General features: G+C 34.6%; 2 protein-coding genes across 2 annotated transcripts in view; one reads left to right on the forward strand and one right to left on the reverse strand.

The window, feature by feature from the left end:
- Positions 1-21840, forward strand: part of LOC139490679 (glucose dehydrogenase [FAD, quinone]-like) — a 542951-nt gene that overhangs the window by 220787 nt on the left and 300324 nt on the right. The window lies entirely within an intron of this gene.
- Positions 4776-5678, reverse strand: LOC139492644 (uncharacterized). Its single transcript, XM_071280797.1, has one exon. The coding sequence runs from the start codon at positions 5676-5678 to the stop codon at positions 4776-4778; it is 903 nt and encodes a 300-aa protein (XP_071136898.1).

Below are 21840 nucleotides of genomic sequence, written 5' to 3' on the forward strand. Positions count from 1 at the left end.
GAACTACATACCTGTGGCTGCTATTCTACAGAAGGATCACACAATTCCTTTAATTACTTTACACCATCTTACGTCAGAGTTGGTATAAAACACGTACAGGATGGACGAAATGAACAGCAGAATGTATGTTAAAGAATGGCAGAAAACAATAAGACTGTCTGCTGATACGTTGAGAGAGAGATGAAGTCTAACAAGATCGCTCTTTAGATGGTTGATTATGGAGAGTAAAAGAGAAGAAACAGACAGACTTTTTAGACAATCTTTGGACGGAAAACTCGACAAAGATGAATGGATTTTGCATTTTGGAGGAGGTATTCAAATTACCGTTAGTTCGAAGTTTCCAACCGTAGATTTTCGACAGTTTTGGAAACCAGATGAATCAAAACAAGCACTACCCACGAAAAAAGGAATATCTTTGAACCGATTCAAATGAGAAAGGTTATGTGATGTTATGGATTTAATCAGAGAGTTTGTACCTGAAATTGACCTAGCACATATGTGTATGAAAACACATACAGACCAACTTGAACTCGAAAGTTGTAAGGAATGACCGAATGTAACCCATTCGTTCAACCAAAAGACAATGAAGATCCACAGTATGACGTTTGTCAAGAAGATATGACACAGATATTAGAGGAAACAGTATGATGGTATTGCATAACACTGTACATATTTGAAATAAATAAATAAATAAAAAATAATTACATTGTTTGTCTTATTTTTTTAAACGAATATAAAATAGGTCATTCATATAAATTACATCTGTTTTACTATATTTCATATCATAATCTCAACAAGATATTCCAGTGTTGTCTCTTGCTGCGCACGCAGCATGACTAGCCAATCCCAAAGAAAATGCATGTTCCACGTGCATTTCCTCATTCTCTTACTGGCTAGCGTCGAGTGAAGAGCTCCAAGAAATTCACTGCTAATTAACAAACTCTTTTTGTTGTTTTTACTTTAGTGGATTTGGGGATTTATTTTATTTTTTCGCCGGGATTTTATTTGGAATTGTCGTCATGAGTGAGTTTAAAGATGACGAGGTTTCATTTGAAGACAATAGTGCGTCTGGTGATTTAGCCGACGAACTCCATGTTGACCATGTAATATATTTGCTATGTAATAATACAATCCAGTTTCTATAACTAATTTATTAACAAGTACATCGTTTGATGGTCAGACTACAGAATGACAACATGTGTATAAGAACTTCAATTGATCTATTTAATTACATGTTTATTTAAGAATGTGCAGACATGTGAGAGTTGCTGATCTGTCAATTATAATTACTGTAACAGATGATACGGTAATAAAGTGAGGTGAACTTTATAACACTTCTCCGGCCTTAGATAAAAACAAATTAAAAACAAATTAACTCAATTACAGAAAATTAATGTCTTTTCACGGCTACTGATTGATAAGTCCATATCAGTTTGAAAACAAATAAAAATGTCAGATCACAAAGATTCATTCGTTAAAGTTTGTCTGCACTGAAACTATTATGTCCTACTATGAAAATAAAAATAAAAATGTTCGCACTGGTCTTGTTGTTATTTCTTACACTAATTGATATGTACACACATGCACTGCGAAGTACTTAATTAATGCACTTCAAACGGTTGTGAGGATTATTATGCCTCTTTATAAATCAACCATTTATTTCAACACAAAATCCTTTAAATGCGATGGTTGTTTTCTTATTCTCTTCGGATAGCGTGGTTCCATTTGTTCAGTCATGTTTGACGGTTTCTCGATTTGCGGTTGTTCGGTCTCGGGAGTACTTATCGGTATAGTTATTTCTGGCTCAAACAAATCACTGTCATTGTCACATTTTTCTTCATTTTCGTTGTTTGTGCAATCGAAGTTTCGTACTCTGATGTGGTCAATATGTCTACGAATGACACGTCCATCTTGCAATTTAATATGAAATGAAAGTGGTCCTGATTGTTTTATAACTTCTCCTGGAATCCATTTAATCTTTGAACCAATTGCGAAATTTCGGGCAAATACTCCCTGTCCTACATTAATTTGTCTGTTCACAGATTTCTTATCGTGATAATGTTTCTGTTTTTGTTGTCTCTCCTGAACTCGCTTCTCGATATTTGGAAAAACTAAATCTAGACGTGACTTGAGTTTCCTTTTCATTAGCAATTCTGACGGTGCCAGTCCTGTCGTTGTTTTTGGCGTAATACGGTAGTTGAAAAGAAAACGGTTCAGCTTTTCCTGGATAGTTCCTTCTTTGATTTCCTTCATTCCTTCTTTGAAACTCTGAACTGCTCGTTCAGCACAACCATTACTAGCTGGATGCCACGGCGCGGAAGTGCGATGTTCAATTCCATTTGATTTTACATAATCGGCAAATTCCTTACTAGTAAATGCGGCTCCATTATCACCAATGATAAGATGACATAATCCATGTGTTGCAAACGTTTGTTGAAGTTTTGAAATCGTAGCTTCGGATGTTGTAGAATTAATATTCATAACGTGTATGTCTATCCATTTTGAATACGCATCAACCATAATTAGAAATGACTTGTTCATAAATGGTCCTGCAAAGTCTATGTGTATTCTTGACCACGGATGGCTCGGATATTCCCATAGATGTAACGGTGCTTCTGCTGGTAATTTGCGGTTTTCCTGACACCTATATCAATTAACAACAGTTAATTCCAAGTCATTATCCATTCCCGGCCACCATATATAGCTTCTTGCTAGACTTTTCATTCTAGTAATCCCTGGATGTCCTTCGTGTAATTCATTTAACATGGCTTCACGTCCTGGTTGTGGTATAATTACTCTTCCTCCCCACAATATGCATCCGTCCTGACTACACAGTTCATTTTTTCTACTATAATACGGTATTATGTCTTCACTGGGACATTTTGACGGCCATCCATTCAAAATGTATCTAAGCACCATAGACAGTATTGTGTCCTTGCGTGTCCACTTTTGAATTTGTTTAGCATTAACTGGTGTAGTGGCTAAATGTTCCATTAATGATATAGTATCACCTGGCGTTGGTGTCTTTCCAATGTTTGTTTTCAGCGGTAGTCTACTTAGTCCATCCGCATTACCATTCAAACTCCCTTCTTTGTATACAATCTATACAATCGTGTACTCATATGCAGCTAAAGTCAGTGCCCACCTTTGAATTCGAGATGCGGCCATTGTAGGTATAGGTTTATCTTCTCGAAATAAACCTATGAGCGGCTTGTGATCGGTTATGATTGTAACGGGGTGTCCATACAAATATTGATGAAATTTCTTGATACCAAATATTATGGCCAGACTCTCCTTCTCAAGAACGGAATAATTCTTCTCTGCTGATGTAAGTGTTCGAGATGTATAAGCTATTGGTTTGTCGCTGCCGTCGTCCATTTTATGCGAAAGTACGGCGCCTAATCCATATGGTGATGCATCACATGCTAAGATTAATTTCTTTTTCGGATCGAAATGTACAAGTACTGATGCGGATTTCAACAGCTGTTTTGACTCTATGAACGCTTTTTCCTGTTCTTTTTCCCAACTCCATTTTGTGTCTTTCTGTAGAAGTACATGTAGCGGCTTTAACAAGTGAGACAAATTCGCTAAGAATCTATTGTAATAGTTCAGCATTCCAAGATAAGCTTTCAGTTCTGTCACGTTTGTCGGACTTGGTGCTTTATCGATCGCCTCAACTTTACTCTCAACTGGATATATTCCGTGTTTGTTTATTTTAAATCCCAAATAAACAACTTCTTCGGCCATGAACACACACTTCTGTTTCTTTAACCGAATTCCGATTCTCTTAAATCTAGACAATACCTCAGAAAGAGTATTAAGATGTTTCTCCCTTGTTTTACCCGTTATCAGTATATCATCTACTCGAACCAAAACATTGGCTATACCTTGAACAACATTTTCAAGTGTTCTTTGGAAAATACCTGGGCTGGACGCTACACCATACGGAAGTCTATTGTATCTGAATAAATCCTTATGCGTGTTTATAGTCACATACCTCTTACTGTTCTCATCAAGTTCAATCTGTTGATATGCTTGGTTTAAATCCCATCCTCGTCGCCAAAATGTGTAATATATTTGCTATGTAATAATACAATCCAGTTTTGTATATTCTTGTCCTCCTCCAAGCGTTGCGTATAAATCCTCTGTTTTAGTAATAGGATAATTATCCAACTTTGAAACGGCATTAACGGTTACCTTGTAGTCACCACAAATTCTAATAGATCCGTTCTCCTTAACTACAGGTACTATCGGAGCGGCCCAGTCAGAAAATTCCACTTGCTTAATCTGACCCTCCTTCTCAAGACGTTCAAGTTCCATCTCCACTTTATCCTTCAACGCATACGGCAAAGGGCGAGCCTTGAAATATTTCGGTACGGCACTCTCATCAACATAGATCTTGGCTTTCATGCCTTTTACAGTTCCAAGTTCATATTTGAAAACCTCCTTATTTGCTTCCAAGATCACATTTAAATCACTCGATTGATTATCACTTCCAACGACAGAGAAAATATCCTTCCAATCCAGTTGGAGTTTGTTCAACCAGTCTCGGCCAAGTAAATTCGGACCTTTACGCTTCACTATTAGTAATGGTAATTTTGCGCTTTCCTTTTTGTAATTGACATTGACGATTGCACGTCCTATTACAGGAATCTGCTCTCCCATATATGTTCGGAGTTTAGCACTTGTCGGTTCGATTCTAAATTTCGACTTGTATTCCTTGTAAGTATCCTCGCTCTTGATAGAAACTGACGTTCCGGTATCTATTTCCATGGCTATTTCACATTCATTATATTGATTTGCACTTTGTATGCCTCATTAGATTTATTTCCAAAATGAAAAACTGAGTAAACTTCATTTTCACTTTCACTACTTTCATCCTGCTCCATGAAATGAGCACGTGGTTTAAAACGTGATTTAAACTCTCTGTGATTTTCACTTAAATTCCCATTGGCAGATTTGTTACGGCATTTCTTTGCGATATGTCCTTTCTTTTTACAACTGTGGCATTTTGCATCCTTGAACCTGCATTCAGCGGCTAAGTGATTTCCTCTACAACGGTAACAATATCCATGTTTCGAATTTCCAGAGTTGTTTCTTGTATATGATTTTGAAACTTTGTTGATTTGTTTCTGAAATGTTCCATTTGTCCCACTCGCTTGGATGTCCTGTGCATTCTTCTCTGCAGTCTCCATAACGGTAGCAATTTCCAATGCCTTTTCAAATGTTAAATTCGGCTCTGCTAACAGTCTCCATTGTATGCGGTCACTCTTTATCCCGACGACTAACCTGTCACGTAACATCGCGTTTAACGTGTCACCATAATTACAGTGTTCTGTCAGACTGCTTAGTGCTGCAATAAATGTCCTCACTGACTCATCGCTGTGTCTTGTCCTACTGTTAAATTTAAATCTCTGAATGATTTCTGATGGTACTGGATCTCGGTGGTCCTTCACTAGTTTTGTTAAATCGGCCAGTGATTTCGTTCCTGGTTTGGCTGGTGCTAATAAATCCCTTATTAATTTGTAGGTATTCTTCCCACATACACTTAAGAAAATATCCCTTTTCTGGTCTTCTTCGTCTATCTCATTAGCATTAAAATAATGTTCCATACGTTCTACATATTGTGTCCAATCTTCGGATTCATCAAAAGAGTCTAATTTCCCGTAAGTCGGCATTGTCACTTGTAGAAATTCACATTTATTTTAATATCCAGTTTTTTTCCTCGTCGACAAAATGTGTAATATATTTTCTATGTAATAATACAATCCAGTTTCTATAACTAATTTATTAACAAGTACATCGTTTGATGGTCAGACTACAGAATGACAACTTGTGTATAAGAACTTCAATTGATCTATTTAATTACATGTTTATATAAGAATGTGCAGACATGTGAGAGTTGCTGATCTGTCAATTATAATTACTGTAACAGATGATACGGTAATAAAGTGAGGTGAACTTTATAACAGACCACACGTCCGACATTGACGAAGCACGTGGGCATGGTTCGCAGTCATATGTCCAAAGTGACAATAGTTTGACTAATAAACACAAGAAGAAAAGGAAACGGCCAAAGTATGCCAAGCGTGATTTTCCTTCTGATTCCTCTGAGTCTGAGAGCGAAGATTATTCCCATAGAAGGAAAAAATCTAAGGCCACAAAATATGGCAGAAAAAGTAAAACATCCTCAAAGAAGGATGACTTTACTTCCGATTCCGAGTCGGACAGAGAAGTAAGGTCCGTCTTTAGTGAGACTGTGTCGAATTTAACATACAATGACAAAAACGGCAAGAGCTATCATCGTTTTAATCCTCACAAGAAGGAAAAAACAGGAGTCCAGTTTTCTAAAGATATGGAAATATTTCTTGATGATAACTTCAATAGATTTATTCCTTCACATAAAGTTCAGGAATTAATTATGAACACGATACCCGTCCCATCATACAAGGGCTTTACAATCAGATCTATTGATCCATTGATTTTCTCCATTATGGAAGAACAAAGTCGTAGTACAAATACGCAGTTGGATAAAGCTTTCGTCAGTATTCAGACAAAGCTTATAGACACCATGGGGCCTCTTGGTAACCTATGGATGTTATTTGAGGACATTCGATCAAAAATCGATAAGGGGCGTGACGATCCTAGTGCGCAGGCGCATGTTGACAATGTTGACTCTCGTCATATTCTTGATCTGCTAGAGAAAACAATTTGTTTGGTAGGACAATCTAATGTTGCAATAAATTATCAGCGACGTTTGTCAATTCTTCAAAGAATTAATAATCAAGATTCAAAGAAGGCTAGATCACTTCTTAGAGACAAACAGGAATATTTAGCGAAAACCGACAAGCATCTGTTTGGAAACGAATTCAAGGAAGAGCTGAAGGAATGGAGCAAAACCAAGAAGGAAGCTTCCGAAATGGCATTAGCTCTCGGAGGAAAGAAAAAGAGTCACAAGAAGAAGGTGACCAACTATGACACACCTCGTCAGGTGCAACAAAGTCAACGATGGGAACCTAAGGAATCTCATCAAGACAAACCGCCCTTTCAGTCAAGGCCTCCGAGTCATTCACAGGGAGCAAGAAACTCAGGAGGCAGAGGCAACTCCCGTGAAAATGGTTTTCACAGAGGAAATAAAAGAGGTGGAATCAGGTATGTTAAATTTTGTTTCAAATCTTTGTCACACAATAAATCTAGACAAAACAAACAATATTTTAATCTCATTGGAGAGTCTAAACCTAGTGACACTACCAAAACAATTTCCTATAGCAGGAAGGTTAAAACATTTTGTAAAGAACTGGGAAATAATCACCTCAGATAAAAAGATACTAAAAGATATCCAAAATGTGGAGATAAATTTTAAGTCACACCCAATACAACTGAAAGATCCAAGAATGACTGTACTAAATCAAAAAGAAAAACATCTGATGTCAACAGAGGTCAAAGACATGTTGACAAAAGAGGTCATTGTACCAGTAAAACCATGCAAGGATCAATTCCTAAGCAATTGGTTCCTAGTACCCAAAAAAGATGGGGGTCAAAGGCCAGTGTTAAACTTAAAACAATTAAACCAACATGTTATGTACCAACATTTCAAAATGAGGGGCCTGTTCATGATCAAAGACCTGCTAAAAGTGGGCGATTTCATGCTAAAAATAGATCTAAAGGAGGCATATTCAGTTTTGTCAATCTGTCAAAACCACAGAAAATTTCTGAGGTTCAAATGGGAAGAAACTTTGTTCGAGTACACAGCCCTACCTTTCGGGTTAGCGGAGGGTCCAAGGTTGTTCACCAAAATAATGAAACCAGTAATAGGTATATTGCGAAGAATAAGTGTTCGTATGATCATATATCTAGACGACATACTCCTCATGGTAGAAAACCCCCAAAAACTGGAAATTCACAGAAATTCAACATTATTTCTTCTCCAAAAATTAGGATTTCTGATAAATTGGAAAAAATCATGCTTAAATCCAACTCAAAAGATAGAGTATCTGGGTTTTCAGATAAATTCAGTAGAAATGATGTTCTATCTACCAAGAGAAAAAGTATCTCAGATAAAAACAAAATGCAGAGAAATGTTAAGTGCACACATTGTAACAGTAAGGCAATTAACACAGTTGACAGGAAAGCTGTCGTCCTCTATGCAAGCAATATTTCTAGCAAATTTACAAAATCGTTTTCTTCAAATGGATCAAATAAAGGGTCTATTGAAGGGAAAGTCCTTCGAACAAAAAATAATTCTCTCGCAAACAGCAAGAGACGAATTAATTTGGTGGGTAACAAAAATAGAAGAGTTCAACGGAAAGGCAATAATAACGCCTTGTCCAGATATTGTGATCACATCAGACGCCTCAAATTTAGGCTGGGGGGCTTCTTTTCAAGACGAAAGTACAGGTGGCATATGGGGAAAGCAAGAAACAAATTTCCACATCAATGCAAAAGAACTTATGGCAGCTTTTCTTGCAGTGCAAACATTCGCAAAAGAAAGGCTCCATTTGGCCATTCATTTAAGAATTGACAATACTTCAGCAATATCATACATAAACAGAATGGGGGGCACAAAATCAAAAGATTTAAATCAAATAATGAAAAACATGTGGAACTGGTGTCAGGAAAGGAAGATAAGTCTCACTGCAGAGCACCTTCCAGGGAAAGAAAATCTTATAGCAGACTGGCACTCAAGAAATATAAACGACTCCAGCGATTGGAGTCTAGATCAAAATATTTTTCAACAAGTTCAAGACCAAACAGGTCCCCTAGAGATAGATTTGTTTGCCTCACGTCTAAATTTCAAACTGAAAAAATTTGTGAGTTGGAAACCAGATCCAATCAGTCATGCGATAGACGCATTTCTGATGCCATGGACAACAATAAAGGGTTATGCCTTTCCCCCTTTTTCAATGATAGGTCGTTGTCTTTCCAAAGCCAGGAAGGACAAGACAACATTATTAGTAATAGCCCTTGCATGGCAAGCACAACCATGGTATTCAATGTTATTGGAAATGTTAATACAAGATCCAATAAAAATACCAATATTTCCAAATCTTTTGATGTCACCCCAGGGGGAACCACACCCACTGATTCAAACAGGGTCTCTCAATCTTGTGGCATGGAAAATTTCAGGGGACGAAGTACTACAGAGGGACTATCAAAAGCAGCTGCAGAGTTGCATGAAAAAGCATGGAGACCAGGAACCCAACTTTCTTACAAGAGCTCCTGGGAAAAATGGGTCAGCTGGTGTGGTGAACAATCAGTTAATCCTTTTATTTTTGAATTTCTCACAAAATTGTCCAAAGACAATATAGAACAATAAATACTTATAGGTCTGCAATTTCAAAGAACCATCCATTAATTGATAGTTTACAAGTAGGAAAACATCCTCTTATTATTCGACATATGAGAGCCATTTTCAATGAAAGGACACCAACGTCAAAATATGAGTTTTCTTGGGATGTTGATATTGTCTTGAATGAAATTGTATCATGGGGTCCAAATGAAGCTTTATACATTAAACACCTTTCATGGAAGTTAGTGATGTTGTTGGCTCTATCTTCAGCTGGTAGAGCATCTGAAATAGGCATGTTAAATTGTAAATATATGAAACAACAATGTTCACAAGTACTGTTTAAGTTACCAAAACTAACCAAAACTTGTCGTCTTGGTTCAAAAACTAAATCAATAGCCTTCAACTCTTTCCTTAATGAAAAGAGTTTATGTGTTGTTACTTGCATTAATGACTATATGTCTCGCACACAATCATGGAGCGAACAAGGAGATAATATTGACAGATCGTGGCTACTTTTGAGTGTTGTTAAACCTCATCATCATATAGTTCCTTCATCAGTTGCAAGATGGTTAAAAGAGACAATAAAAAAATCTGGTTTCTCATCCCTTTTTACTGGTCATTCAACACGTTCAGCCTCTACTTCAAAGGCAAAACGAGTTGGATTATCTACCCAAGATGTAATAGATCAGGCAAAATGGACTAATGAGTCTACTTTTATGAGATTTTACTGTAAACCTGTAATTTCTTATAATTTTCAACAAGCAGTACTTACTAGGTAAGCTTTGAACTAACACTGGAATATCTTGTTGAGGTTATGATATGAAATTTGGAATTTCATAAGCACACGAAGTGTGCGAAATGGAATTCTAATTTTATGAATAACCGAAACAAGATATGAAAGTGTTCCCTCCCTCCCTCGCCTTTAATCACTTTCATTTTTATCGGTTATTCAATTTTATTTACTAGATATACTCACTATTCACATCTTACATTCTATCTCTGTATTTTGCAGATCTAGGAAGTAGAACCAGGAAGCAGGGATGAGTTCCTAACAGTACAAGAAGTAGGGACCAAGAAAGATGATGATAGATTGATGACCAAGTTTGGACCAAGATTATAAAAATAAATGATATTCATTGTTTTTCTTTGTTTAGAGTATTTATGTATTTAAGTGTTCTAAAATAGATGACACAATAAAAGAATACACAAATGTTAACAGGTTTAAAAAAATCGACAAGAAGTACATGTACATATTTGGGAAATGTGGTATAATATATATGAGACAATTATCCACCAAAGGACATGTTCATTTTCTTCCAAGGGGTTAATTGTTAGTTGTTTCCGGAATTTTATTTCTGATTAATTTTCGTTAGGCTTTTGTTTAGATTTTTCAGTCAAATTTCTTTTTTCTCTTCACTGGACGCTCTTCAGTAAGAGAATGAGGAAATGCACGTGGAACATGCATTATCTTTGGGATTGGCTAGTCAGGCTGCGTGCGCAGCAAGAGATAACACTTTCATATCTTGTTTCGGTTATTCATAAAATTAGAATTCCATTTCGCACACTTCGTGTGCTTATGAAATTCTAGATTTTCATTTAGTGTTTATTTTTTTAGATAAGGTCGTTAGGTGGGGCAACACCTGCATCTGTAACAAAAAGAAATGAAGATGAAATCAGATACATACAGTACATTACAAGAGAGAAGAGAAAAAGGAACAAAGTTGAAGTAAAACCGGTGAAATGTGAAAAAAAAGAAAATTAGAAAGGAAACATTCAAATTTAATTCCGGAGCCATTGTGAGGGTGTCACACTTGAAAAAAGTATTTGATAAAGGTTATTCGGAAAATTGGACGTTGGAATATTTCAAGATTTACAGAAGATTCATCAGAGAAAATCAGGATTTATACGTTTTAAAAGACATGTCAGGCGAAATTTTAGCCGGATCCTTTTACCGGTACGAAATTGAGAAAATTACAATAGACGATACCAACACGTATAAAATAGAAAAAATTATAAAAAAGAGAAGAAATAAGGAGAACAGGGAAGAGGAAATATCAGTAAAATGGCTTGGATGGCCATCTAAGTTTAATTCATGGCTTCAAGGGAGTGTAGTCAATCGTGTTACGATGCCCAAAGAAAATCTATAAATAGTACTATATGAAGTTTTATAGTATAATTAGGACTGAATAAATAGTTTACGATAAATCTTACAGGGTGATGGATCATATACATATGATACAGTACATTGCAAATATATATAAAGTGCTATATATAAATATTTAAAAAATATCACATATATTATTGTTTACTTTTATATGGTGAATCTCTCTCTAATGATGCCCTAAAAAAAGAGATATCTACTTTGATGGAGAAATATAGTAATAGAGCTGGAACATTGCAGAATATGGGATCAACACAGGGAAACGAAAATTTCAACCAGATTGTGGCAAGCAAAGCCCCAAAGTCACGGTAAATATTTGATAAAAAAAACTTGTAACCAGGCTGATTTATTTTAATATTTTTTTTTCAATTATTGCTCACCTAAACAAAATGGTGAAGTGAACTTTTCTCATAATTATTTCCTGTTAACTTTTAAGATTTTGATTATATAAATCTTCTCCTCTGAATCAAAAGTTTACTTAGAACAGTTATCTTAAAAACAGCTATGAGTATATCTAAACTATTTGATCAACTTCTTATTACAGAAAATCTCTTACATGTACATCATTGAAGAAATCATGTTGAACCATTATCAGAGTTATTGCCCCTTAGTTTCAATTTTTATGGCTATGTTTTATTTTAAATTTTGGCCATGATTTGATAACAATAAGAACATTTGAAATGTGAGCACTCTATTGTGGCCTGTAAATTTTGACAACCCCCACCACCACTGTGAATAAGATGCATTCAATTCTATAGGGGTTGCACTTACATATTGATGAAAAGAATCATTTTGTTTCAACACACTAGTTTACAGTAAAAGTTGTTTTGAGATTTCTATTGTACTTGTCTTAATCTAAAAAAGAAGAAGATGTGGTATGATTGCCAATGAGACAATTCTACACAAGAGACCAAATAACACATAAATCAACAGCTATAGGTTACCATATGGCCTTCAACAATTAGCAAAGCCCATACTGCATAGTCAGCTATAAAAGGCCCCAAAAGGACAATGTAAAACAATTCAACTTAGCAAATTAATAATTTGCCTTATTTATGTAAAAAAGATATATATTTTTAAACTCAATTATAAAAAGAACCTTGATTTAAAACCATGCTTTTATTATATATGTTTTATTTATAGGTTTTATGGTGGATCATCATCATTAAGCAATAGGTTATCTGCCTCAGTATTACAGAAGAATGAAGGCTATACATGGCTGTCAAAAGTAAATGAATAAATTAAACAAGTAATTGGAAACAAAATGGTAATAACAAATATTTACACAGAAAAAAAATGGTCATTCCCTTTTAAATGCAATCTGAAACAGGTTCTTGAATAGTAGTGAAACTGTTCATATGAAATAAACACCATGGAATAAACTAATTTTACCATTTTTGAATGTGTCTCGCATGCATACGCTTCAATGTTGTTTCCAGAGACTATGTAACACATTTTGGCAACATGTTTTATCAAAGTGTAAACCTAAAAAAGATACTCTTAAGGAGGCTCGCGGGTATAAGATTTTCAGAAAAAATTAAACATTTAATTTTCATTACAAATTTTATAAATTACCTTAAGTAGTTGTTACTTTATCATATGGCTCAAAAATCATTCCAAAATATCAATTCGTGTTTGCCCCAGCTGACTTTTAAAATGTAGATATCATTGAAAAAGCTCGAAATTATCTCCCTTTGGTGCAAAAATGCTATTTTTTGGCATTAAAATTGAAATATCTTTTTTTACTCATCGGTGACCTATATTTTTTATTATTGTTTTCAAATAAGCTATACATAAACTAAAACATTGTAAAAAATTTTTTTATTTCGATATTACCTCTTTTTCTCCTATTAGTTCAACAGATAAAAAGTACCCATTACAAAAATGTATGTTTCTTTCGAAGGCAGATTGTGAGCGTAAATGATCGGTGACCCCTCTTTTTTATTTTATTTTTCTATTAGGTATAAGATACAGTTCATTTATAGAAAAAATTAGCGAAGTCTTATATTAAATTAAAAAAAATGATTTAGACCCACGAGCCCCTTAAGGACCAGTCACATTCAAGTGTGTGTTGATATGCTTATCATATAAGAATGTTATGTCTACAAAAATTAATTGCTTGATTTTTAGTTAAAATATTTCTAATTGCTTGACATTATATCTCCATGCTAACAAATCTTAAAATATTTCAGGTAAATGAGGCTTCTTTATTGTCTCCAGAACAACATACACTGAGTATTGGTAAAAAAAAATGGATAAGAAATTGAAAAGAGAAAGAGAAAGGCAACATACAAAAGAATTTTAAAGAAGGCGTATTCAATTGAAAAAACAAAAGAAGAAATCTGAGTTTAGGTCAAAGGTAAAAGAAGGCACAATATATGAAAACAATGCAGAAGATAATGAACCTATGCCATATATTCAGGAAATACCCTCACCATTAACCATAAATGATTCTGACAACTTTGTATTTTTTGATTTGGAAACTGCTGGTTTGTCAAGGAACAGTAACATAACTCAAATAGCTGCAGCCTGTGGTTCAAATACATTTCAACGCTATGTTATTCCAAGAACGGAAATTACTCAAGAAGCAAGTGCAATAACTGGCATAACATTTTCACATTCTACAAACAAAATGCATGTAAATGGAGCACTTGTTGAAACATGTTCTGTTGAGCAGTCATTGCTAGATTTTATTGATTTTTTAAAACTTAATGACGGACCTATATTAGTTGGACATAATATTGCTAATTTTGATATGTTGGTGTAAAAGAATAGATTAAAGGAATTCCATTTCTTTTCAACTTTTTCTGCTTGTGCAAAAGGATATATTGACACCTTTAAAAGTTTCTAAACGTGTAATTCCTAAACATGAAGTAGAAAATTAGTCGACTTACAGTGCACATAATGCAAAAGAAGATGTTCTTTCATTGAAAAAACTTTTTGAAGTTAAGCTTCAGGAAAAATGTATTAATGACGATGTTTACAATCTGAACTATAATCATGCAAAGATATCATTTAAACCTTTCATTGATACGAAAATGATAAATTCATTGATATGTTCAAAATTGGCAAGAAGTGGAGTCTATTTGTGTCATTTAAAGATTGCAAATGCTCGAGATGAAAATGGAGTAAAAGCTATTTTAACAGAGAATCATGTGAGCGCTAAATATGCTGGACCTATCATTCAGTTTTTGACAGTACCAGAGGAGTAAACAATATTATATATATGTTATAACTTGTTATGTTGCTACAAATTAGAGTCTTGATGATATATAGGTTTTTCCCCCTATCATTTAATATTACTCTATTTGAAAACTATAATGTTGGAATATCTTTGATAATAATAAGTGAGGTGTGAAAATTTACATTATTATTCACATTTAAGGTGTAACACCACTAATTCAGGCCCGGCAAGAAAGCACATACCAGAAAGTAGTAAATATTTAACACAAAATAGTTCCTACGCGTGAGTGTAACTCGCAAAATATGTAGAATATTTAGGTATTTTTGGTATCAAATGAAAGCTGAAGGACTGGTGATCATTGTAGAACACTTTTGGACTTTTAATTTTGAATATTAATAAAACTGCATCAAATTTTAAAAAGAGGGTACATTTTGTCTGTTTGTCAGATCTGAAGTACCTGTTTTGATACATCCAAAGTTCCGGGAACCAGTTATTTCTTATATGCCATTAAAGGTATGTTGATTTTTTCAGTACAAGGCACCATAAAATGTTGCTTTGAAATGCAATGATTGCCATTTTATTTGAACTTAAAACAAAAGAGGTGTGCCTGCTTGAAACGGAGGAATTTAACATAGAAAGCAATGGGACCATGAATTAGTGGTGTACTTCCTTAAGAGGCGTGTCACCCAAAGAAGAAAAACTGAATTCTGTATATAACTTCATGTTGTATCGTCAGTTTTTGTATAAATGTTACCATGGCAAGTAATATGTATGCTTCATCAAACAAAAATTGTTAATTTATGAAGGGGGAAAAATCATGATTTTTTTTATCCGTTTACATGTTTGACTTGTACTTTTAAATCAATATTTGAATGAAAAAAAAAATTCTATCTGATCTGAATTTTCCTACGTCTTCCTGGTTGCCATGGTAACTATTGTTCCTAGAAACAAAACAACAGCTTTAATTTGATTCTAATGTCAAACTATGTTATCGTGTTTAGGTTTTACAAAAGATATGATAATATTAGCCACACTTTGTATACATAAAATTATAATTTTACTTCTTCTTGCCCCGTTGCCATGGTAACCATTGTACATAAAAACGAAAAATGTCTTCCTTTTGATTCATATGTGAAACTTTATTAATATGTGTAGGATTAACAAAAGATATTGAAACATGTGCAACACTTTGTTTACACAAATTTTGAAAAAATACAAAGAATTGCTGTTGATTATTGTGTCGGAATGGGTAACAAAAAATGTTTTTCGATGAAAAAATAGTCTGGTGACCTATATTTTTTTAATTTTTTTTTTCAAAGCTCATTGTTTGGATCATATTAAGTCAAATTTAAAAAAAAAAAATTCGTTGGACCAATTGTTTGGAAATTTAAGAAAAATTGAAAATTTTAACAAAATCTTTGTTTTTCATTTGCACTATTGTTGACGAAATGGGGGCGGGATTTAATAAATATGTATAAAACTGCTATTATTTGTGCTTTATTTACATTTTCAACATTATTTATGTACTAAATGAAGAACAAACCTTTCAAAAAACTTTCAAAGGCCTGAAAAAAATCCAGGATTTTTACTTCAGGTATGTATTCATTTACATATGTGATGTGCCAATTTTGGTGGCTGTTACCATGGAAACGAGTCTGGTGACATCATATTTTTAACTCAAATTTCGATAGAGGCCAATGCATAGTATATGTATGCAATTTTTAAGAAAAATTCATCGGTGAAAAAAAAAATTGCTTTATCTGTAGGGATCCACCTTAAAAAGTACCAACATCAAGAATGTCATTCATTGACCGAAGAGATGAGCTTACGAATGGTGTTTTCGTCTTCTGACGGTGTTAAACTATATCCATATCCAGATAACACTCCAGATGATTTTCGGATTTAACTAAATAGAGCAATTAATTTAGATGGTTACTGGGTTGTTGCCCTTACAGAACTGAGTACAACCGATTTCGAAAAATCAATGAAGAAAAAAGAACTTTACATATATATTCTGATATATGTCGAGAGAGTTTTATTGGAGACACAGAACAACCTCTGTTGAGACGGATTTATTTAGAAAACGACAACATAATTTTTGTTAATCCGTATTATGTTCGAATACATACAGTACATTACGAACTGTTAGATGTTGAAATTTTGTGGCAAACCACTAGCCCTGGGCTTTTGTATGTTCATACTTTAATTTCTAGCTAAACAGATATACATGTACTTTACAATGAACTGCCAAAGTATAGCATAAGAACAACTGGTGCTCACTGTGAAGCGTCTTCAGAGTCAGTTGTTCATGAAAGACGACGATCCAATGAACTCCCTCTCATTTAATCATTAAATTCGGGGTATGTTAGCAGATACGAGTACACCATAAAAAGAAATGAATTGGTGGATTTGCATGTATATATAAAGGATGGTAACGGAAAAAAATGCTTCATTTTTGAAAAAACAAAGTGACTATTACAATTCACCTGCAGAAGTTTCTGTTTGTACTATAAAATGAATAGTCGAACCTACGTCACGGATCCGGTGATGTGGGAAAACTTTTACAAGAATATGTTAAAGAAATCTTTCGATCTATACAAATTTAGAAAACAGAACAAAATTCAAACCGGTCGTGGATTGTACGGAAGATTTAGAGGATGCTACCTGATTCCAGTGAATCCTAATTCTACACAAACAGAATCAACATTAATACAAAATAAACTAGTGGCACCTGTTAAAGCAGATGCAGAAAGAGCTGAATCAGAATTAAAGGAAAACAACAGTAAGAAAAAACGGCATGTTAAGATTTTGAAGAGTATAAAAGTTAAGAAAAGAAAAAACAGTGTCAGAAAGAAGAAAGGTGTCACCAAGAAAACATCTTAAAAAAAGAGCGTTATACAGACTTCAAGAAAAAGAAAACACAATAGAGATTATATTGACAGTGTTTGGAAGGATATTGCAAATAAGAAAAAGCAGAAATTGTAAAAGAAAAAAAATGGCATTTCTGAGTGAAGATAACAGATCAATTGGACAGCCGATGGAATTATCCATTTTTGCGTCACCACCTAACAAGTTAGCGATCGAAAAAACGTTTTATACCGAAGAACGACCCATATCGAACCTAATAATTGAATCTACACCTATTAAAATAGTGATATCTGGGTCTGGAAATGACTATATTGACCTTCGAAAATCACGTCTTTATGTTAAAATGCAAATATTGAAAGCTGACGGGTCACATTAAGTCGCACAGGAACACACCGGTATAATCAACCAACCACTACAGAGTATGTTTTCTCATGTGGATGTGTACATGAACAACAAATTGGTTTCATTCAACGCAAATAACTATCCGTGGAAAGCCTACCTAAAAACAATCTGATCATCTTGGCAGCGATGAACAAAATTCACAACTTCAGAGTCAAGAATATTTGAGTTAGAAAGAAATCTGTTAGAAGATTCTCTTATGTTGGACAAATATTTGATAAAAGGAGTAGATATATACTTAAAATTATTCCGGTCTTCCACACCATTCCTGTTGATGTCTGGTGAATCAAATCCCAATTACCAGGTTAAGATTGTAGATGTTTTTTTTACCGCACATGTAGGTGCAAACCTGATCCAGACGTTATTATCAATCACATAAATCTTCTTAGAGAGCATCCAGCAACATATTTGATCAACAGAAGCCACGTTACTCAGAACGTCATTCAGAAAGGTGTCACTGAATTCTATTGGGATTCCATATTTCCAAAAGTACTTCCAGATAAGGTTGTGTTTGGACTTTTGCCACAAAAGGCTGTTAATGGTGATTACACGATCAATCCGTTCGATTTTAAACACTTTAATATGGAATCGGTGTTTTTAAAGATTAATGGCGTTGATGTATATGGGTCACCCATGAAACTAGATTTTGGAACGAACAGAAATTATAAGGTTGCTTATACTAAGGCTTTTCTACCTCAGGCATAGATTACCTTAGCTGTATTTGGCAACACTTTTAGGAATTTTGGATCTCAATGCTCTTCAACTTCGTACTTTATTTGGCTTTTTTTTAAAACTTTTTTGGATTCGAGCGTCACTGATTCAAGTCTTTTGTAGACGAAACGCGCGTCTGGCGTATATATAAAATTTAGTCCTGGTATTTATGATGGGTTTATTTATGTCAGGTTATTTGAAATATGTGAAAAGTGGAACAAAGATACTGGCCTCAACATTTCCCTTTTTGATTTCGGAAGAGGATACACATTTATCGCTTTTACATTAAACCCGAATGATTTTCAGGAGGAATTTTTAAATCTAGCGAGAAACGGAAATGCTAGATTTAAATCGGCTACTACAGAGACTATACATTGCTTGTGTTACTTTCAGACACAGGCCATTTTAACTTGCGACGAAACAAGAGACATACTAATAGTAGAACCATGAATTCGCTACAACTGAAAAAAATACTACAGAATAACATCTGTTTACAAAGACGTGGTGTAGTTTTTGAGTTAACTGCTATAAATGGACTTCCGTTTCGTACAAAGGATCACTTTCCACAGATATATATCGTCAATACAGATCCATACCTCAAGGCGGGAAAACACTGGTTATGTGTAATATTTAATAATTCGCCTGATGCGGAATATTTCGATAGTTTAGGCAGACCACCGTCATTTTACGGTGACTATTTATCCAATTTTATTGCCAGAAATAGTAAGCGATGTACAATGTTACCTCAAGTGATTCAACCAAGTGACTCCTATCTGTGTGGGTAATACGTACTTTTTTTTATATTCATGAGATTATGTCATTATGTGCCATTTTATAGATTAAATGACATGTTCCAGTCAACATTAAAACAAAACGATGAACTAGTTAAATTGTACTTTAATCAACTGTTAAGTTATTGAAATAAAAAAATAGATTGGTATTGAAATGAAAGTGTTTTGTTATTTTATTTGATGTCACCCTAACAACCCCTTCATTTCTCACACGGACGTCATCGAAAGAAGATGTCGAATGAAGTCCTTTTACCGTTTATGGCCCCAACGACGATGTGTGTAGTTGGTCCCAACCAATCCGGAAAGACAATGTTCACCAAAACATTAATAGAAAATGCGAATGTAATATTTACCGAACCCCCGACGAGAATACCCGAAGACCAACCTGTATTTCAAGAAATGCGAGGAGAGAATCAAGATGTGACATTTCACGAAGGTCTACCGGATAAAAACACAATAGAGGAGTTCACTCGAGACATGAACACACTTTGATAATAATAGATGACTTGATGTCTAAACTTGTTCAGAAGGATGATCTTCTGCAATTGTTTACTGTAACCAGTCATCACAGAATGGATTCATGCTGTTTCATCTCGCAGAATTTATTTTGTGCCAGAAGTATTTCTTTGAATTGTGCACATTTTGTATTATTTCGAAACCCTAGAGACATGAGTCAGCTTTCTCTATTTGCCTCCCAAATTCTACCAGGCAAGACAAAATATTTTTTAGATAGTATATCAACCTGTATAAAAGTATGTGTCGTGCTTAGAAGATGTTCATTTCTTACCAAACAGTATGAGTAGACGCATGCAACTAAAAAAAAAGAAGTTTATTTACGAGATTACACCGAAACAAAGAAAAGCTATTTTGTCTCATATCACCACAGATTAAATTGACCTGTTATCCGAAATTGCACTGAACATTTACAAAGGTATATTTCCAAACAAAACCAAATACGTGAAAGCTCTAGCACCATACAGTTCCGATATATTTAGATAAGGCTCAAAGACAGACAAGAGTGCACACACTGAAATATCTCGCTTTCTTTACTAATCATTGATATTATGTTGATAGTCCTAGGTATAAAGCTTTATTACAACTGTCACATAAACTTAACATTAACCAAGATAGCTAAACAAAGACCAATAAACCATGAAAATGAGGTCAAGGTCAGATGAACCATGCCAGGCAGACATGTACAGCTAACAAAGCTTCCATACAAAAAATATAGTTGACCTACTACTTATAGTTTAAGAAAAATAGACCAAACCACAAAAACTTAACACTGTGCAATGAACCGTGCAATTGAGGTCATGGTCAAATAAAACCTGCGGGACTAACATATAGATCATAATATATTTCCATACACCAAATATAGTTGACCTTTGGCATATAATATTAGATAAAAAGACCAAAACTTAAAAACTTAACTTTGACCACTGAACCATGAAAATGAGGTCAAGGTCAGATGACATCTGCCCGCTAGACATGTACACCTTACAATCATTCCATACAACAAATATAGTAGACCTATTGCATAAAGTATGAGAAAAACAGACCAAAACACAAAAACTTAACTATAACCACTGAACCATGAAAATGAGGTCAAGGTCAGATGACACCTGCCAGTTGGACATGTACACATTCCAGTCCTTCCATAGACCAAATATACTAGCCCTATTGCTTATAGTATCTGAGATATGAACTTGACCACCAAAACTTAACCGTGTTCACTGATCCATCAAATGAGGTTGAGGTCAAGTGAAAACTGTCTGACGGGCATGAGGACCTTGCAAGGTACGCACATACCAAATATATTTATCCTATTACTTATAATAAGAGAGAATTCAACATTACAAAAATTCTGAACTTTTTTTTCAAGTGGTCACTGAACCATGAAAATGAGGTCAAGGACATTGGACATGTAACTGATGGAAACTTCGTAACATGAGGCATCTATATACAAAGTATGAAGCATCCAGGTCTTTCACCTTCTTAAATATAAACCTTTTAAGAAGTTAGCTAACGCCACCGCCGCCGGATCACTATCCCTATGTCGAGCTTTCTGCAACAAAAGTTGCAGGCTCGACAAAAACCATCGGAATAAAAAAAGACTACTAAGATTAATAAAATTCTACCAAACATCGTGAAACCAGCATTTGGGTATATTTAGTGCCATGGCGAAGGAACTCATACTGATTTCCAAGAGACAATTCGAGGAGATGTCAAAGGATTCAACAAATAATGCAGATAATGACCCTAAAAAAGAGGAACGTGTTCAAACTGAAGCAAGTGCAGCAGAAGAGGGGAAAAAATTGACATACAGTCCAAGAATACCTTACTAGACAACAATACTCAAACAGGGAATGGATTTGGTGTTTTCTGAGAACAACACAGGCGAAATTAACGGACCTCCAGGTGTTCCTGCTCTGAAGAA

The sequence above is a fragment of the Mytilus edulis genome, chromosome 10, assembly GCF_963676685.1.
Source record: "Mytilus edulis chromosome 10, xbMytEdul2.2, whole genome shotgun sequence".
Lineage (NCBI taxonomy): Eukaryota > Metazoa > Mollusca > Bivalvia > Mytilida > Mytilidae > Mytilus > Mytilus edulis.